At 40.0% G+C, this 17,290-nt stretch overlaps 1 protein-coding gene across 6 annotated transcripts in view; it reads right to left on the reverse strand.

The window, feature by feature from the left end:
- The window catches only part of LOC125243964 (NACHT, LRR and PYD domains-containing protein 12-like), a 283,026-nt gene extending 266,140 nt beyond the window's left edge, over nt 1–16,886 (reverse strand). For 5 of the 6 annotated variants that reach the window (XM_048153914.1, XM_048153874.1, XM_048153905.1 and 2 more), the window contains exons 1-3: nt 16,803–16,886; nt 15,649–15,793; nt 13,374–15,284 (exon numbers count right to left, since the gene is read on the reverse strand). In XM_048153914.1, coding sequence (XP_048009871.1) covers nt 13,374–15,284; nt 15,649–15,773 — 2,036 coding nt within the window. In that variant the 5' untranslated portion in view covers nt 15,774–15,793; nt 16,803–16,886. The remainder of the gene's footprint in view (nt 1–13,373; nt 15,285–15,648; nt 15,794–16,802) is intronic. The other variant, XM_048153883.1, reaches the window with a different exon arrangement.
- Between the last annotated feature and the right edge of the window lie 404 nt (nt 16,887–17,290).

The raw sequence follows: 17,290 nt of genomic DNA on the forward strand, positions 1-17,290 counted from the left end.
AACTCCTGCCGCTTACCACACTGGTACTTCTGACAGCGCAGCTCACTCGTGGAAATAATGTTTACTCAGCCCAAAGACCAAAACAGGGCCGACCTTTGACGAAGTATTCCACGATAAAGTGAACGCCAGTCCTGATTCACCAGGTATGAGCAGAACCGCGGCCTTTCTTTAGCTTGGTGTTCTCCAAGTCGACACATCAATCAACATGCTAGTTCCACGTCACACTTTTCTTCTGCATCATGTTATAAACCTTTGTTCCCATATCAAAAGTACAGAGTAAATATGACATGACATGCATACAAAATACATGAAAAAATAAAAATAATGAAAAACAAAACATCATTCATGTATTCAATCATATGCAATAATCAGCCTTTACAAAGTAAAAGACTTCAGACTGTGGAGCGCCAGTAAAAAAGAGAAAGTGACGGGCTCGTGCAAAAAAGAATAAATGTCGGCAGGGCTTCTGAAAGATGGCGTGACCAAAGGGAGATGGTTATTTTTCTGCTGGACAGGTTAAGACAGGTTATTTCAATTGTTCACTGGGTAATAAGGTTACAGTGGCACACGTTCTCGCTTAATCCATAGTTATGAATAACGATTATACTAACTACATACACAGTCACGCAAAGTTGATGTTTTTAACATTAACAATTCGAGAACAAAGTACAATGATTTGCACCATTGGCTGCATGATTTGTTGTAAAACTTTTTTTTGAGTTTGTCAGAACAAAAGTGGATGACATGTTACTTCTTCAGAAGACATTTTCAGGTGAAACTTTTTATTTTTTACACATACAAGACATTGAATCTGTAATTGTGATGTACAGTGAAGATCCACACTGGTGCGTTGCCAATACTCCTGACAGCCCCCCCACACATAGCTGCAGCTGCTCCTCAAAACATTAGATTCATCTGCTGAGTTGAGAGAGAGAGGCCTTTCCAGGCCCAGGGAAGTGTGTTAATCTGTGGGGATCTCAATGCAAGAACGGGATCCCTTCTCGACTACACCACAGACAACGGGAATAATTATATATTTGGACAGAGCTTTCAACAAAACAACATAAATTTTTCAAGAACAAACTCTGATTCCCAAATAAATAAAAGCGGGAGGCTTCTACTTAAGCTCTGTCGAAGCCTCGCTCTGTACCTCGTCAACGGCAAGTTGAGAGGGGATTCTCTTGGGACATACACCTATAGTTCATTTCATGGTTGCTCAACAGTTGACTACATGATCACAGATTTAGATCTATTCTCTTTCAGAGCCTTCATGGTCAAACCACTAACACCCCTATCAGATCACAGCCAAATTACTGTGTATCTAAAAAGGACAGAAAATACTAACATACATGCACAACCCAGTAAGCTGTTTAACATTACAAAAAATTACAGATGGGTCCAAAACAGCACAGAAAAATACCTGACTGCATTTGACCACCCCCAAGTGTGCTTATTAATGGATAACTTTATAGAAAATATTTATCCTCATAATGAAGATGGCATAAATATGGCTGTAGAAAACATAAATTACAAATTTGATTATTTAGCAACATTAACTAATCTTAAAACCACTAAGAAATCTCATAAGCTAAAAGAAAAAAAAATGAAAAATGGTTTGATTTGGATTGTAAAAAAATAAAGAAAAATTTGAGACAGCTTGCAAATCAAAAACACAGACAACCAGACGATTCAGATTTATGTCTTCATTATTGTGAGGAGCTTAAAAAATATAAAAACACACTCAGAAAAAAGAAAGAACAGTACATCCAAAATCAGCTCAAAACTATTGAAGAATCGGTCCATTCAAACAGTTTTTGGGACAACTGGAATCTCCTGAATAAAAAGAATCATGAACAAATAACTATTCAAGACGGTGACACATGGAGAAACCACTTTGAACAACTTTATAGCAAATTAAACATGAATATAGAACAAACACAGATATATGAAAAATTAAATCATATAGAAAATATAATTGGCAAATACAAAAATCCGCTAGATTACCCAATCACTGAAAAAGGCAAGTGGACCTGACGGCATCCTAAACAATATGATTAAAAATACAAATCACAAATTCAGATTGGCCATAATGATACTGTTCAACTTGGTTCTGAGTGTTGGTCATTTCCCTGACACCTGGAATAGAGGACTCATAACACCCATATTCAAGAGTGGAGACAAATCAGACCCAAACAATTACAGGGGCATCTGTGTGAGCAGTAGTCTGGGGAAGCTGTATCATCAACACAAGACTCATACTAGGGCTGGACGATTATGGCCTAAAATGAAAACCTCGATTAATTGAACATTTTACCTCGATTACGATTAATGAACGATTATTTTATTTCTGTTTTTTTTTTTTTTTTTTTTTGCCCTCATAGTTCACTGACAAGGTTTGTACTGTAAATATGATTGAAAGAGTGATCTGACATCATAGCTCACTATCAGCAGTTATTTTATCTATGGTTTGTAACATTTCTTGCAGGTTTCTGCTCGTTGTAAATCAGATAAAGATAAATTAGCACAGTACCAGAGTGATTGCGTGTGTGAATTAGTCATACCGTCTCTCCATTAATTGTGAAGCTATGGGTTGTAAATAGTTCCTTCAAAAGTAGAAAAATATATGCTATAATATGTTTTGAGTTTCTAAGCTACTTTAAGTGATAAATCACAGGACAGCGTTGACAACTAGTTTCTGTTCCTCTGTGCGCGCGATCTTAACGTTTTGCGCAGCTACTGTTTGTATGACTGTTCATGCCAAATTGCAGCTGCGCGAGCACGGTAGCTCGATATAATAATACACATCCGATCATCTAAATTCGCTTGAATGTCCAAACCATAAAACAAATACAACTGACAAAGTTTAGTGAAGACGCAAGGCTCACCGCTCGCACGCCATCACTATGTGTTGAACCGTCGTTCACCTCCGTGTTTTGTTTTTATGCCACTGACTGGACGGGGCGGAGTCACGTGGCTACACACGCGGTAATGTTTTTAAGGGGGAAGTATTAACAGGATTAAAAAAACGAAATAACCGACATGGGAAAATTACGTCGGTTAGAGGTTCTGAATTTCGGTTTCGATTATTTTTAGATTAATCGTCCAGCCCTAACTCATACACTTCCTTACAGAGCACAATGTCCTGAGCAAAAGTCAGAATGGATTGTTACCAAATTATAGAACATCAGACCATATCTTTACCCTACATACCCTGATCGACAAATACATTAACCAAAACAAAACCAAAATTTTTGCTTGCTTTGTAGATTTCCAGAAGGCCCTTGATTCAATTTGGCATGAAGGTCTTCTGTCTAAACTTCTAGAATCAGGTATTGGGGGTAAAACATTCAACATTATAAAAACAATGTACTTAAACAATCAATGCGCTATTAAAATTGGCAATAAACAAACAGAATTCTTCACACAGTGGCAGGGTGTGATACAGGGCTGCCCACTATCACCAACCCTCTTCAATATTTACATTAATGAATTGGCAAAACAACTTGAACAATCAGCAGCACCTGGCCTCACACTACATGACTCCACTATAAAGTTCCTCCTGTATGCAGATGATTTGGTCCTGCTGTCTCCAACAGAAGAGGGTCTACAGTTAAACCTGGACATCCTGCATCAGTTCTGTCAGACCTGGGCCCTGACTATTAACCCAACTAAAACTAAAATTCTAACTTTTCAGAAAAGACCTAGATGTCAGGGAAAGAAACACAATTTCACCCTTGGTACGACCACAATTGATCATGCCACAAGCTACACATACCTCGGGCTGAAAATAAGTGCAACTGGAAAGCTAAATGTGGCCGTGAATGAACTGAAAGAGAAAGCAAGAAGGGCCTTCCATGCCATCAAAAAAATCAATCCAAATTGAAATACCAATTAGAATCTGGCTCAAAATATTCCAATCAGTCATAGAACCAATTGCACTATATGGCAGTGAAGTTTGGGATCCTCTCCCGAACCACGAATTTGACAAATGGGACAAAACCCCAACAGAAGCCCAGCATGCCGAGTTCTGTAAGAGTATCCTGAGAGTGCAGAGGAACACACCGAACAGAATTAGGCCAATACCCTCTATTAATCCACATTGAGAAACGAGCCATCAAATTTTGGAAACATCTAAAAACGAGTGACCCCAACTCTTATCATTCTAAAGCCCTTAAAAACCATGAAGTGAACTTTGAAAAAAGCCCCCTGATCCAGATGGTCCTGAGGCTACAAAAACAAACTAACACGACTAACAACAGCCAGCCTCAGGACACTGACACCCTCATCCACAGAATTCGGCCCAACCAAATTACAAAAGCACAAAAAGACAATTACATGGCCTATTGGACTGAAACAACAGAAAAACAAAGTAAACTTGAATGTTATTTGGCCCTAAATAGAGACTACATCACAGCAGAATATCTGAGTACAGTGAAAGACTGTAAATTTAGAAGAATAATGACGAGGTACAGACTGAGCAATCACACGCTGACTGTAGAGACGGGCAGATACAGACAGAACTGCTGCCCAGAGAGAGCCGCATCTGCCCATACTGTGACCTGGGAGAAATGGAGACAGAGCAACACTTCCTCACCAGTTGCCCTAACTATGAGGAAATCAGAAAGACATTTTAACCAAAATTTAAAATACTTTGCCCTAACTTCATAAAAGTAAACAATAAAACACAACTTCAACATTTATTAGGTGAAAAAAGAGATTGTATCCTACTAGCAGCAAGATACATTGATACCTGTCACAAAAAGAGGGAGGAGTCGACTAATCAGTAATGCGCGCTCACACACACACACACACAATTCTAAATTGTTCATAGAATTCTAAATGTTGATTGATTAATCGTTCTGCTTTTTATGTTTCTATATGTGCATGTGATTCACTGTATGTTGATGATAGAAATGCTTTGGCAATACTTTGTAACAATTGTCATGCCAATAAAACACTTTGAATTGAATTGAATTGAATTGAATTGAGAGAGAGATGTGTGCGCGATACCTGCACTGTGTGCATCTCTTCTTTAAAGTCTACAGTCTGAAGTCCCCTCATTGCTTAAGCATATAATTTAGATAACATAGGCTAACTTAATGATTCTTTAATGAATTTATTAAAATTATTTATGAATGACAGGCAACACTGACAGTGACAAGGCAATCTTTATTTTAACTAATCATTTATTTACATTAATTATGTAGAGTGTGAAATAAAACCGGTGTCTCTAATCACCGTTTACTATAAATATAAAGACACATTACATTTATTGAAATGCATTAATATAAATGAAAAAAAAAAAAAAAAAAAAAAAAAATCACGGTTTATACCTGCTCTGAGACACATCAAACCTGCAACAGTGTATTCACGTTCAGCAGGAGACTGAACAGAGGCATGAAACTCCCGCAATGTCTCATTTAAAAGAGAAGCAGAGTAGTGTTTTGTTCTGTCTTTGGTGCAAAAAGTCACTGAAAGTGTTAACTGCCCATTTAGTTGTCTTTTTCGTATTGACCTCATCTTTGTCGTCTTCTATCCTATCTAGCTCTGCCGGTGTTAATTCTTTGTGCCGCTTTTTGTCATTCAACGTCTTCTCCAAGTCTTCTATTTCGTCTTGTGCCTGGACCCATTTCTCAAAATTGCCATATTCACCATACAAATGAAACGATATGCAAAAATCATCCATTTAGCCTACCTAAATAAACACTTTCATATATGTCTCTCACTCAGTTTGCAAGCGTAACTGTGTTACTATGGTTACCAATGTTTATAGTGGCGGATTAATTTCGATCTGTAATCAAACTGACTGGAACTACCTGTGCATTAAACGGTTTTACTGCACACCTTCCAGCCAATCAGAATCAAGTATTTAAACAGACCAAGGTATAATAACATTTACTATTTATTTCCCTATTAATCGTGCTCTGTGGAAATGAATTAATTAGGGATGCACCGATACCAAGCTCATGTACCTATACTCGTACTCGTAAAAATTCCCCCGATACCGAAGACTGATACCTCACGTGACGTAACTGACAGAATTGTCCATGCACAGAGACACCGGCGGCAACAGCAGAAACAATGTCAGCCTCACAGGCGTGGAAATACACATTGAGTGAATTAATGATGTCAACACACACATTGAGAACTACATGCTTCCGTTATTGATTAGTGACCGCTGAATGACACAGACAATAAGCTCACAAGCTCAACTGCGTTATAAATATATGGCATGTAAAAATATTAGGCACATAAAAAGGTGAGCTACGTGACCTCTCCTCCGCTTTCTCTCACACACATACAGGCAGAGGGTGAACTCCAACATAAAGCTAAAGAGATGCACTTCCCCTTTAAAAACAATAAATACATTTCCTTTACTAGTTTCACTTTACCTGTCATCGCACAACCTACACAGCCCAGCATAAACACTACGATAAATCATTTGTTATTAAAGCGTCTACGTTCACAAACACTGTTAATTTTAACAGAAAAATAAGCATACTGTATAAGGGATTTGGCATGGCAGAAAGCGCACAAAGAGCTCCCTCTATAATCACTAAAAAGTTGTCATATTAGGCTACTTTAGTTTGAAATCCTGGTTATAATTACGCATGCCACAATTGTCATCATTCAAAGGCGCAATTACAAAGTCCACTTAAGTTATCTTATGCACACAGAGTAATGTAAGTTAGATAACATAAGATAACATAAGTTAATTTAAAGGTTTTTTCCCAGGGTTTTAATTTTAGTTCTAGTATAACATAATACCATGCATATTTATATTTTTATTTATTTAAAGCAACTAAACCAATGTACAGTGGGTACAGAAAGTATTCAGTCCCCCTTAAATTTTTCACTCTTTGTTATATTGCAGCCATTTGCTAAAATCATTTAAGTTCATTTTTTTTTTCCTCATTAATGTACACACAGCAGCCCATATTGACAGAAAAACACAGAATTGTTGACATTTTTGCAGATTTATTAAAAAAGAAAAACTGAAATATCACATGGTCCTAAGTATTCAGACCCTTTGCTGTGACACTCATATATTTAACTCAGGTGCTGTCCATTTCTTCTGATCATCCTTGAGATGGTTCTACACCTTCATTTGAGTCCAGCTGTGTTTGATTATACTGATTGGACTTGATTAGGAAAGCCACACACCTGTCTATATAAGACCTTACAGCTCACAGTGCATGTCAGAGCAAATGAGAATCATGAGGTCAAAGGAACTGCCTGAAGAGCTCAGAGACAGAATTGTGGCAAGGCACAGATCTGGCCAAGGTTACAAAAAAATTCTGCTGCACTTAAGGTTCCTAAGAGCACAGTGGCCTCCATAATCCTTAAATGGAAGATGTTTGGGACGTCCAGAACCCTTCCTAGAGCTGGCCGTCCGGCCAAACTGAGCTATCGGGGGAGAAGAGCCTTGGTGAGAGAGGTAAAGAAGAACCAAAAGATCACTGTGGCTGAGCTCCAGAGATGCAGTCGGGAGATGGCAGAAAGTTGTAGAAAGTCAACCATCACTGCAGCCCTCCACCAGTCGGGGCTTTATGGCAGAGTGGCCCGACGGAAGCCTCTCCTCAGTGCAAGACACATGAAAGCCCGCATGGAGTTTGCCAAGATGGTGAGAAATAAGATTCTCTGGTCTGATGAGACCAAGATAGAACTTTTTGGTCTTAATTCTAAGCGGTATGTGTGGAGAAAACCAGGCACTGCTCATCACCTGTCCAATACAGTCCCAACAGTGAAGCATGGTGGTGGCATCATCATGCTGTGGGGGTGTTTTTCAGCTGCAGGGACAGGACGACTGGTTGCAATCGAGGGAAAGATGAATGCGGCCAAGTACAGGGATATCCTGGACGAAAACCTTCTCCAGAGTGCTCAGGACCTCAGACTGGGCCGAAGGTTTACCTTCCAACAAGACAATGATCCTAAGCACACAGCTAAAATAACGAAGGAGTGGCTTCACAACAACTCTGTGACTGTTCTTGAATGGCCCAGCCAGAGCCCTGACTTAAACCCAATTCAGACAGGACCACTTTGGCAAGTTACTTGAGTTTATTGAACACAATTATCTTTGGCGGTATGGTTCCTTATGGGGGTTCTTGCTCCAAAATTAATTGGACATACAAGAGCTTTAACATTAACCCCCCAAACATAATGAGAAGGATTACTTGCCCGAAGTAGAACCCCCCAAAACCATACTTGTTCCATTCCTGCAAAAGAGAAAAGACAAGTTATTGTCTTAGGAGAACCATCGGTTAGGCGCCTAATGAAACGGTTAATGAAAGGCACGGAAGAGCGACCCTTGTTGATAATCACGGTGGCTTCATTGTCGCAGAACACTAGGATGTTTTTCCTAGTCCATTGGTCTGCCCATAATAAGCAAGCAATCACTATAGGATATAATTCAATGAGTGCTGTCGATTGGATAGAGGGAGCCAGTTCCTTAAGTTCTTTTGGCCATCTTTCTGCAAACCACTGTTTGTTAAATATACCCCCGAACCCGACGGAAGGAGCTGCATCGGTGAAGAATTGTAGTTTGACTGAGGTTTCTATATCTTCTTCGTAGAAAAAGGAAATGCTGTTCCAGTTATCGCATAATTTAGACCAGAAAGTTAAATCTGACCTGCAGCCTACATCTAACGTGATAGTGTCATGCATTTTCTCTACGGTTTTTGACAGATCTAAAAGTCTGGAAATGAAGGAACGACCTTGGGGAATAATCCTCATAGCAAAATTGAGATGGCCCAGCAGAGAAAGAAGATCCCTTTTTGTTAAGGTAGGTAATAGGGAATAAGTTCTGATGAACCCTCTAATCCTTTCTAGTTTGTCTAGCGGAAGAGATGCTTGCATTTTCACTGAATCTAGCGTGATCCCTAGGAAATCGAGGACACGAGACGGGCCTTTTGTTTTTTCTTCTGCAAGAGGAATGCCGAATGTTTTGAACGCTTTAACCAGGGAATTGATGCTGCGCGATGGGTTGGCATCTGGAAAGTTGATGAGGAGGAAGTCATCCAACAGGTGAAGAACGAATGGTAGTTTAAAATTATTTAGTAATATCCAGCAGAGTGCTTCAGACAGTGTATCGAAAATCTTTGGGCTGCTTTTACACCCGAAAGTGAGTCTGACTGAAAAATAAATTTTTTCTCGCCAACTGACCCCGAAAGATGCCACTGAGAGGGGTGTGAGGGCATGATTTTGAAGGCGTCGGTAATATCCGCTTTACTGAGCCACGCTCCTCTGCCTGCTAATTTAATGAGTTTAATTGCGTTGTCCACTGTGGAATAAGCCAAGGAAAAAGGTTCTGAGGGAATTAAACTGTTAATGCTCGGAACCCCTACTATAGAGTGGGGAGCGGATAAATCAATGATTAGACGTTTTTTCCCTGAGTATTTCCTAACTGCGACTCCTAAAGGGTTAATGCGAAATAGATTGAAAGGAGGTTGATCAAAAGGTCCGATCATGTAGCCCTTCTCAATTTCTTTCCCCATCAGATCATCGACGGCCTGTGGATCTTTGATAGCCGACTGGAGGTTTTGGCAGGTGAAAGAGAAAGTGGGCAGATAGGAAAGACCGGAGTGTTTATTTCTTTTTTAGAAATTTTGTGCGGCGTGGACAAGAAAACTTCGGGTGACTGTTCCCGCAATAGCTGCAAGCATGAAAAAATTTACAGTTATTACGAGTACAAACATTCTCATTGAAATTATAGCAAAGAGGGGTTTGTCTTTCAGGTTTCACCGGTTCTTGAGTCCTGAGTTGAAGCGGTCTTAGGACAGAGAGATGCAGTGTGGGAAAACGAGCCGCAGAGTGAGCACGACAGTGCTCGGTGGCCTGTAAAGTGTCTGCTAATGAGAGCAAGATAAACCACGGACCAGTCCAGTCGCTGATTAAAACGTTGAATGTACATTGCTGCTTTAAATGAAAATGATTTGTGGTATTCGTAGAATAGAGTGCCTCCGTAAGACATGGCGAAATCCGAAATGATGGCTAAAGGAGCGAAGGCTTGTGGTACCATCACAGAGAGGCACGAAATCACGTTCCAGAACATTCTCGTTCACTGTTCCTTGCTGGTGGAACGATCTTCCTGCCTCCATCCGGAATGCGGAATCCCTGGCAATATTCAAAAGACAGCTGAAAACCCATCTCTTTCGTGAGCACTTAACCTCATCTTAAAAAGAAAAAAAAAAAAAACAACTTCTTATTCCTATCCTTTCACTTCCTCTAATCCCTCTCTATTGTAGTTTAAGATAATCTGAGCACTGCCTATAACTTGTATTATGAGCACTTCTTGTCTATTTGCCTCGTCATGACGACTCGCTTGTTGTATTCCTCACTTGTAAGTCGCTTTGGATAAAAGCGCCTGCCAAATGAATAAATGTAAATGTAAATGTCGATAGGCGTCTAATTCCTTTCTCCTGTCTGGATACACTTCACAGATAATGTCTCTGAACACGCCGAAAGCAACGTTAAATTCTGCCATAGTTAAACTTTTGGTGAGTCTTGGATCGTTATCTTTAAGAATGACCGATATATCCCCACAATCCACAATCCTTCTTTCATTAGTTTCTGCGCATAGCAATATTTTAACCAAGTTAATGTCATTACCTGACAGGATTTGAGCGTGCAGTTGGGGAGAAATAGCAGCTGCTGGGGGGAAAAAGGGCACCCCGGTGGAAGCGGCTGGTAAAGCTGATCCGAGAGATCTTCTGGGAAGAGCCAAGTCGGGAATAAGGGCGCAGTTTGATGTCAAGTTGATGTCAAGTCTGCCCGTCAAACATCGCCCGAGGTGCAGAAGCCGAGCGCTGCGATTCCAGCGCCTGGATCCTGTTGTCCATGTCGGAGAGGGATCCTTGGATTGACAGCAGCGCTGTGAGAACCCGGTCATCTCCCTGTTGTGCTGAAGCTTGAGGGGGATTAGATGGTTTAACCTTCTTTGAAGGTTCCAAAACCATCCTTTTTTCTTTTCTCCGTGGCTTTGCGGCCGGTAGATCGGGGAAGAGAAGACACGTTGGTAGATGGGGGCTGCGGATCTTGATTGACTTCTTGTAAGGAGGTCAGGAGCTGATCGTGATTCAGATTCGGAGGCACTTGTACGTTGAGAGAGTACAAAGTGGCCAAGATCCTTTCTTTCGCTGATGGGAAAAGGATTCCTTGCTGCTATCCTAGAGCTGCGTCTCACTAGCTGGGTTGGATCGCTGTCTTCGGTATAATGATCCAGGATCTCGTCCGGAGACTCTTCAGATAGGATTTGTCCTAGGATGTCCGAAGTATCCGTAACCAGGAAGCAGCAGGTAAGATGTGCAAGAAATAATGTGAACGTAATTTTCATGCTGTTGTCACTGTAACGCAAAGCTTGCGAGCAGTTTGAGCATACTTACCAAGCAGCAATGCCACGTATATATGTCCCGTGTCTAATAGGAGAATGGTAATGATTGGAGCGATTTGACAGCTGACCGTGTCAGCTGGTCGCGGCACTATGCCTACGTAGCCTGACTGAACTAACGCTGCGCTTGATTTGAGCATCTCTGGAGAGACCTAAAAATGGCTGTCCACCAACGTTTACCATCCAACCTGACAGAACTGGAGAGGATCTGCAAGGAGGAATGGCAGAGGATCCCCAAATCCAGGTGTGAAAAACTTGTTGCATCTTTCCCAAAAAGACTCATGGCTGTATTAGATCAAAAGGGTACTTCTACTAAATACTGAGCAAAGGGTCTGAATACTTAGGACCATGTGATATTTCAGTTTTTCTTTTTTTAATGTCAACAATTCTGTGTTTTTCTGTCAATATGGGGTGCTGTGTGTACTTAAATGATTTTAGCAAATGGCTGCAATATAACAAAGAGTTGTTGATATAACAATATGGCATGCAGTCGCTTCAAATAAAGGCATAAAGCTATTCAAAACATCATTCAGTGTAAATTGTGATCATTGTAATTAATAATCGCAATTACAATTTCAGAAGAATAATCGACAATTATGATTTTTGTCACGACAGAAACATTAATAACTCTGATAACCTGCGATTCTAATGTAAATCGTTTTCTGTTTTGTTTGTATAATTACTCCAGTGTACTAGCTGCTGTTGTGTTTGTATTAATTTTGATTAACACAATAAAGAGTTGGGACATGTGGGCTTTTCTCAGGGCTGCACGATTAATCGTAATTGAATCGAAATCGCGATTTGGCTTAGTGCGATTATGACATCGCAAAGGCTGCAATTTTTAATGATATAAATATGTACACAGCGTGTTAGTGAAGAGCTGCTCTGTGATCAGCAGTAAATGAATCTCCATCTGATAGCACTGCATTAGAAAAAGCAACACACGATATGTTTTTCCCCATATGTTTTATAAAATTGCATTTTAAATCGCAATTTTAACCAGAAAAATCGCAATTAGATTTTTTCTCCAAATCGTGCAGCCATAGATTTTCTTCTTTCTTTTGACTGAGTTATTCCTAAAACTCAGTGAGATTTACATCACAGTTTAGAGTTCTCTAGAATGAGTGGCCAACTAGTGCTTATTCCTGGGTTTACCATCATTACAAAGTTGCTTGTCACTGCAAAAAGAGTATTTGATGGAAGCAAGCTGCTAAAACGACTCTTTTCTACTTCCTCCTGATCACTTCTGGAAGCAGAACAGCAGCGGTGAGCAATGAGGAGATGTGGAGAGAGAAAAAATTGCCAAAGGGCAAGAAAAATAATCTTGTCCCTTTAAATTAAGATAATTTCTTCCCTCATTGGCAGATATTTTTATGTGTGACTAATTCATGTACGTGTGTGAGCTGTTGAAATGTAAGTTAAATCTTTTATTTTGACATTAATGTAGTCACAATGCTGACAGAGTAAATATGTGTTAGAAAACTAGACCTTTATCACTCATAATATTCCCATTCACAGTAATCCACCTTCTCTATCGTTTCATTTATTTTATGGCAATAATCACACCTCTTTAAATATATAATAATGTCAAATAGCTGGAACAGTAAGCATTTATGATGAAAAATTACTGAAGATTAAATGTCATAATGAAATATTATTATTGCTATTAATATTAGCAGTAATTTATGTCATTTTATCTTCATTCACAAGTGAAAATGTCTCAATTCCAGCTTTACTGATCAATGGTGTCAACCGTCCCTTTGCGCCACCTGGTGGTGATTTCACCAGCGAGTTTCACACGTGACTGGGTTGTGTTTACCCGCGGCGGTAACAGGCGTTTTAGTGACTATCTACTGTATTAAAGAGGCATGTCGTGACCCTTTAAGATTCTGTTATTGAGGAGAAAATCTCTCATGTAGGAACATTTATTGAAAGGTGTCAGATTCATTATTAAATATGATACTTTAGTTAATGATTAAACACTCACAGAGCTTTTCTGCAGTTGATCACAGCTGGTATCAGTCTTCTTCTCCCCTCATCTTCTGTGTTGTATTTCATGGGGTTCAGCTCATCCAGCGGCTCCTCTGACATCTGAATCATGTAGGAGATTGTTGAGCAGTGAGACGGAGAGAGTTTCTCCTCTGAGTGTTTGTCTGATTTCAGAAACTCCTGAATCTCTCTGGACAGAGACTGATCTTTGACTTCCAGCAGACAGAGGAACAGATTGATGGATCTTTCAGTGGAGAGATCTTTATATTCATCTTCACTATCTTCATCTTTGATCTTGTTTTTAATGTACTGTGTGATTATCCAGATGGTCTCTGAGCTGTTCTCTGTGTGTGTCAGTAGATCCTTTAAGAGTCTCTGATTGGACTCCAGTGAGACGCCCAGCAGGAACCGCAGGAACAGATCCAGCTGTCCATTCTCACTCTCAACGGCTTTATCTACTGCTGATGTTAGTAGATCATACAGAAAGTTTTCATCATACAAAGGGTCTTCATCATACAGAGGGTCTTCATCATACAGAGGGTCTTCATCAGATCTGTAAACTCTGAATTCATCCAGTGGTTTCTTGTTCTTGATCACATGTGAATAAAACAGATGGAAAGCAGCGAGAAACTCCTGAAAGCTCAGATGAATGAAGCTGTAGACTTTCCTCTGATGAATCACAGATTCCTCCTTAAAGATCTCAGTGCAAATCCCAGAATACACTGAGGCGTCAGTGACGTCTATGCCGCTCTCTCTCAGGTCCTCCTCATAGAACATCACATTGCCCTCCATCAGCTGATTGAAAGCCACTTCAGCAAGTTTCACAATCACTTCTCTGTTGGACTTTAGGAGTTTTTTTGGTTTTCTCTCTTCATACTTCTGATTCCTCATGTTGATCTGAATCAGCAGGAAGTGGATGTACATTTCAGTCAGAGTTTGAGGGATTTCTGCACTCAGATCTTCTTCCAGGAGCTTCTGAAGCACAGTGGATGAGATCCAGCAGAAGACAGGTATGTGGCACATGATGTGGAGGCTTCTTGCTCTTCTGATGTGTGAGATGATTCTGCTGGCTTGATGCTCGTCACTGATTCTCTTCCTGAAATATTCCTCCTTCTGAGGCTCATTGAATCCCTGAATCTCTGTCAGACGGTTGATGTATTTGGAGGGGATCTGATTGGTTGCTGCTGGTCTGGAGGTGATCCAGATGAGAGCAGAGGGAAGCAGCTCTCCTGTCATGAGCTTTGACATCAACACACCCACTGATGAAGTCTCAGTCACATCAGAAACTTTCTGAGCATCTGAAAACATCAGTGTGATTCTGCTTTCATCTAAACCATCAAAGATGAACACAACTTTACACTCCTCATAAATCTTTGGGTCCAGATCTTGAAGTTCAGGATGAAAGTCCAGCAGAAGTCTGTGAAGACTGTACTGACGATCTCGAATCAAGTTCAGCTCTCGAAATGGAAGCACAAACATGAAATCTACATCCTGATTGGCTTTTCCCTCGGCCCAGTCCAGAATGAACTTCTGCACAGAGACGGTTTTTCCGATTCCAGCGATGCCTTTAGTAAGAACAGTCTTGATCTGGTGTTTCTCCTCACATCCTGGTTCAGTTGAGGCTTTAAAGATGTCATTGCAGTCGATTGGAGTGTCTTGTGAGTGTTTTGTTCTGGCCGTTTTCTCCATCTGTAAAACCTCATGTTGTTCATTCACTCCTTCACTCTCTCCCTCTATGATGTAGAGCTGTGTGTAGATCCTGTTCAGGAGCGTTTCATTCTCCTGGAGCTTCAGTCCCTCAAATAATCTCTCATACTTGTTCTTCATGCTGGTTTTGAGCTGGTCTTTGACTCTCTGGAGTTCATCATCTACTGCTTGAGGAGAATCCTGGTCTCCAGTCTGATCATCTCTGATTGGAAACAAAATACAAACATAAAAACATGTACATCAATAAATAATGCAAGGAACAGCAGCACATTTAAGAGAGAAGTGTCAGTTTAACAGACTCCTGTTATATTCCACATATTTACATTAAACTTAACATATACTTACAAATTAACATATTTTCTGGAATTTAAGTCACATTTTCTATCATCTGAAATGTGCTGCATCTTATATTTGTCTGTTCTGGACTCTTGTGTAGAAGTTTGGGTCTCTTAGATTCCTGTCCTATCTAAGTAAACACTGACACTGTACATTTATTTTCTTATAAATAAGTGTCTCAATCTAGTTTCACTACAGTAGGAAACTCACTAAATAATGCTGATAATCACCTGGGGTCAGAGGTCACTGGTCCATCACTGAATTCAGGAGGAGGAGCCATGGATCCATCGCTCTTCAGAGACACACAGCTGGGATCTGGAGATGAAGATCTCTTCCTCGTCTCAAAGTCTGACATCTTCCCTGTATATGGAAACACTGGGAACATTACATTAATTACATTTCTGCATTTAGCAGATGCTTTAATTACAAGTAATTTACAGTGTGTTCATTTCAGCACATATCCCAGTGAACAACATGTGCTTTAAGAATATCTTGATACTAAATTATGAAAACATTATTTCTACATATTCTTTGAACGATCAAAATGTTTCTTAGTTAGGTGCACACTTAATGAACAGTCTCTCTGCTCATCTGAGTTCTCTCCCTGGTTTCTTGTTTCCTGTTTTTGGTGGACTTTGCAAGTATTTAGAGTCTCAGAGCATTCTGTGACATCACCGAATCATAAAACGATCTATTAAAGTTACTGGAAAGACGTTTGTTCATGAGTTTGAGAGAATATTAGTCTTGTTATTTGGGATGTTCTCTGTGAACATCAAAGATAATATGAACACAACAAAGAACTTAATCATTAAATGAATTAAACTAGAGCTGGGCGACATATATTTCATATCAGTGGATGTTGATAATCATCAGGATAAATGTTTTTATTTCTTTCAAATGAAGGCAGATTTCTTCTCCTGAGGTAAAGTTGTAGAAACCAGAACATGACAAACACTTGCAAACAGGTGAACATTTCACACATCTGAGCTACAATATTCACAACATTTATAACAATAACAAAAATCCATCAAAATATGATGGAGTAAACTTTAGTAATCATTTTCCAGTCTTTTTTTCCTGAACAAATTAAGGATCGCCCCTTTGTTACCTATATAACATTATAATTATCAGAAGACAAGAAAATGATTTCACAGAGGTTACATCACCTAAATATAGCTTCAGTGGAAATATCTTTACGGTTTTGATATAATCTGGATAAAGATTAGAAAAGTGCAGTAATGGCGGAGATCCGGTATCCTTCATTTCCGGCGTCAGTGTTTGTTGTTGTCAGTGAACAAGAGTGTGTCACGATCATATAAACACACAGAACAACATCATATAACAACATGACACGATATTAAATAAAGCTGATAACTGAACTTACCGTCAAACTCACTGATGTTCGTTCAGCACCGACACTTCAAGATCGAGTCAAAACAGAAACCGAAACAAACATCTTTTCTTCTTCTTCTTCTTCTTGTAGGATTCCGTCAGTGTAGACACTGCTAAGAGTATTACTGCCCTCCACAGGTCAAAGTTTGAACTAAATTCTCACATACAGTCCTGTGTCATGAAGAACGTCTCGGTTACAAAGGTAACCCTCGTTCCCTGAAGGAGGGAACGGAGACGTACGTCGGACAGACCGACGAATAGGAATCTCGCTAGAGAGGCCAATCTACTTCGAGTGTAACTAAAACGAGCCAATGCACATTGGCATGCAATCATATGCATCAGCTGCTCGCCTCGCAGCGCGGGTATATAATGAGCAGCAGGTGCGTTGCATCTTCAGGTTTTCGCTGAGGAGCCGAACCGGATAGGCAGCAGCATCAGCGGGGTACAGCGACTGTGGCGACGGGACGTACGTCTCCGTTC

The sequence above is a fragment of the Megalobrama amblycephala genome, linkage group LG1 (assembly GCF_018812025.1).
Source record: "Megalobrama amblycephala isolate DHTTF-2021 linkage group LG1, ASM1881202v1, whole genome shotgun sequence".
Taxonomy (NCBI): domain Eukaryota; kingdom Metazoa; phylum Chordata; class Actinopteri; order Cypriniformes; family Xenocyprididae; genus Megalobrama; species Megalobrama amblycephala.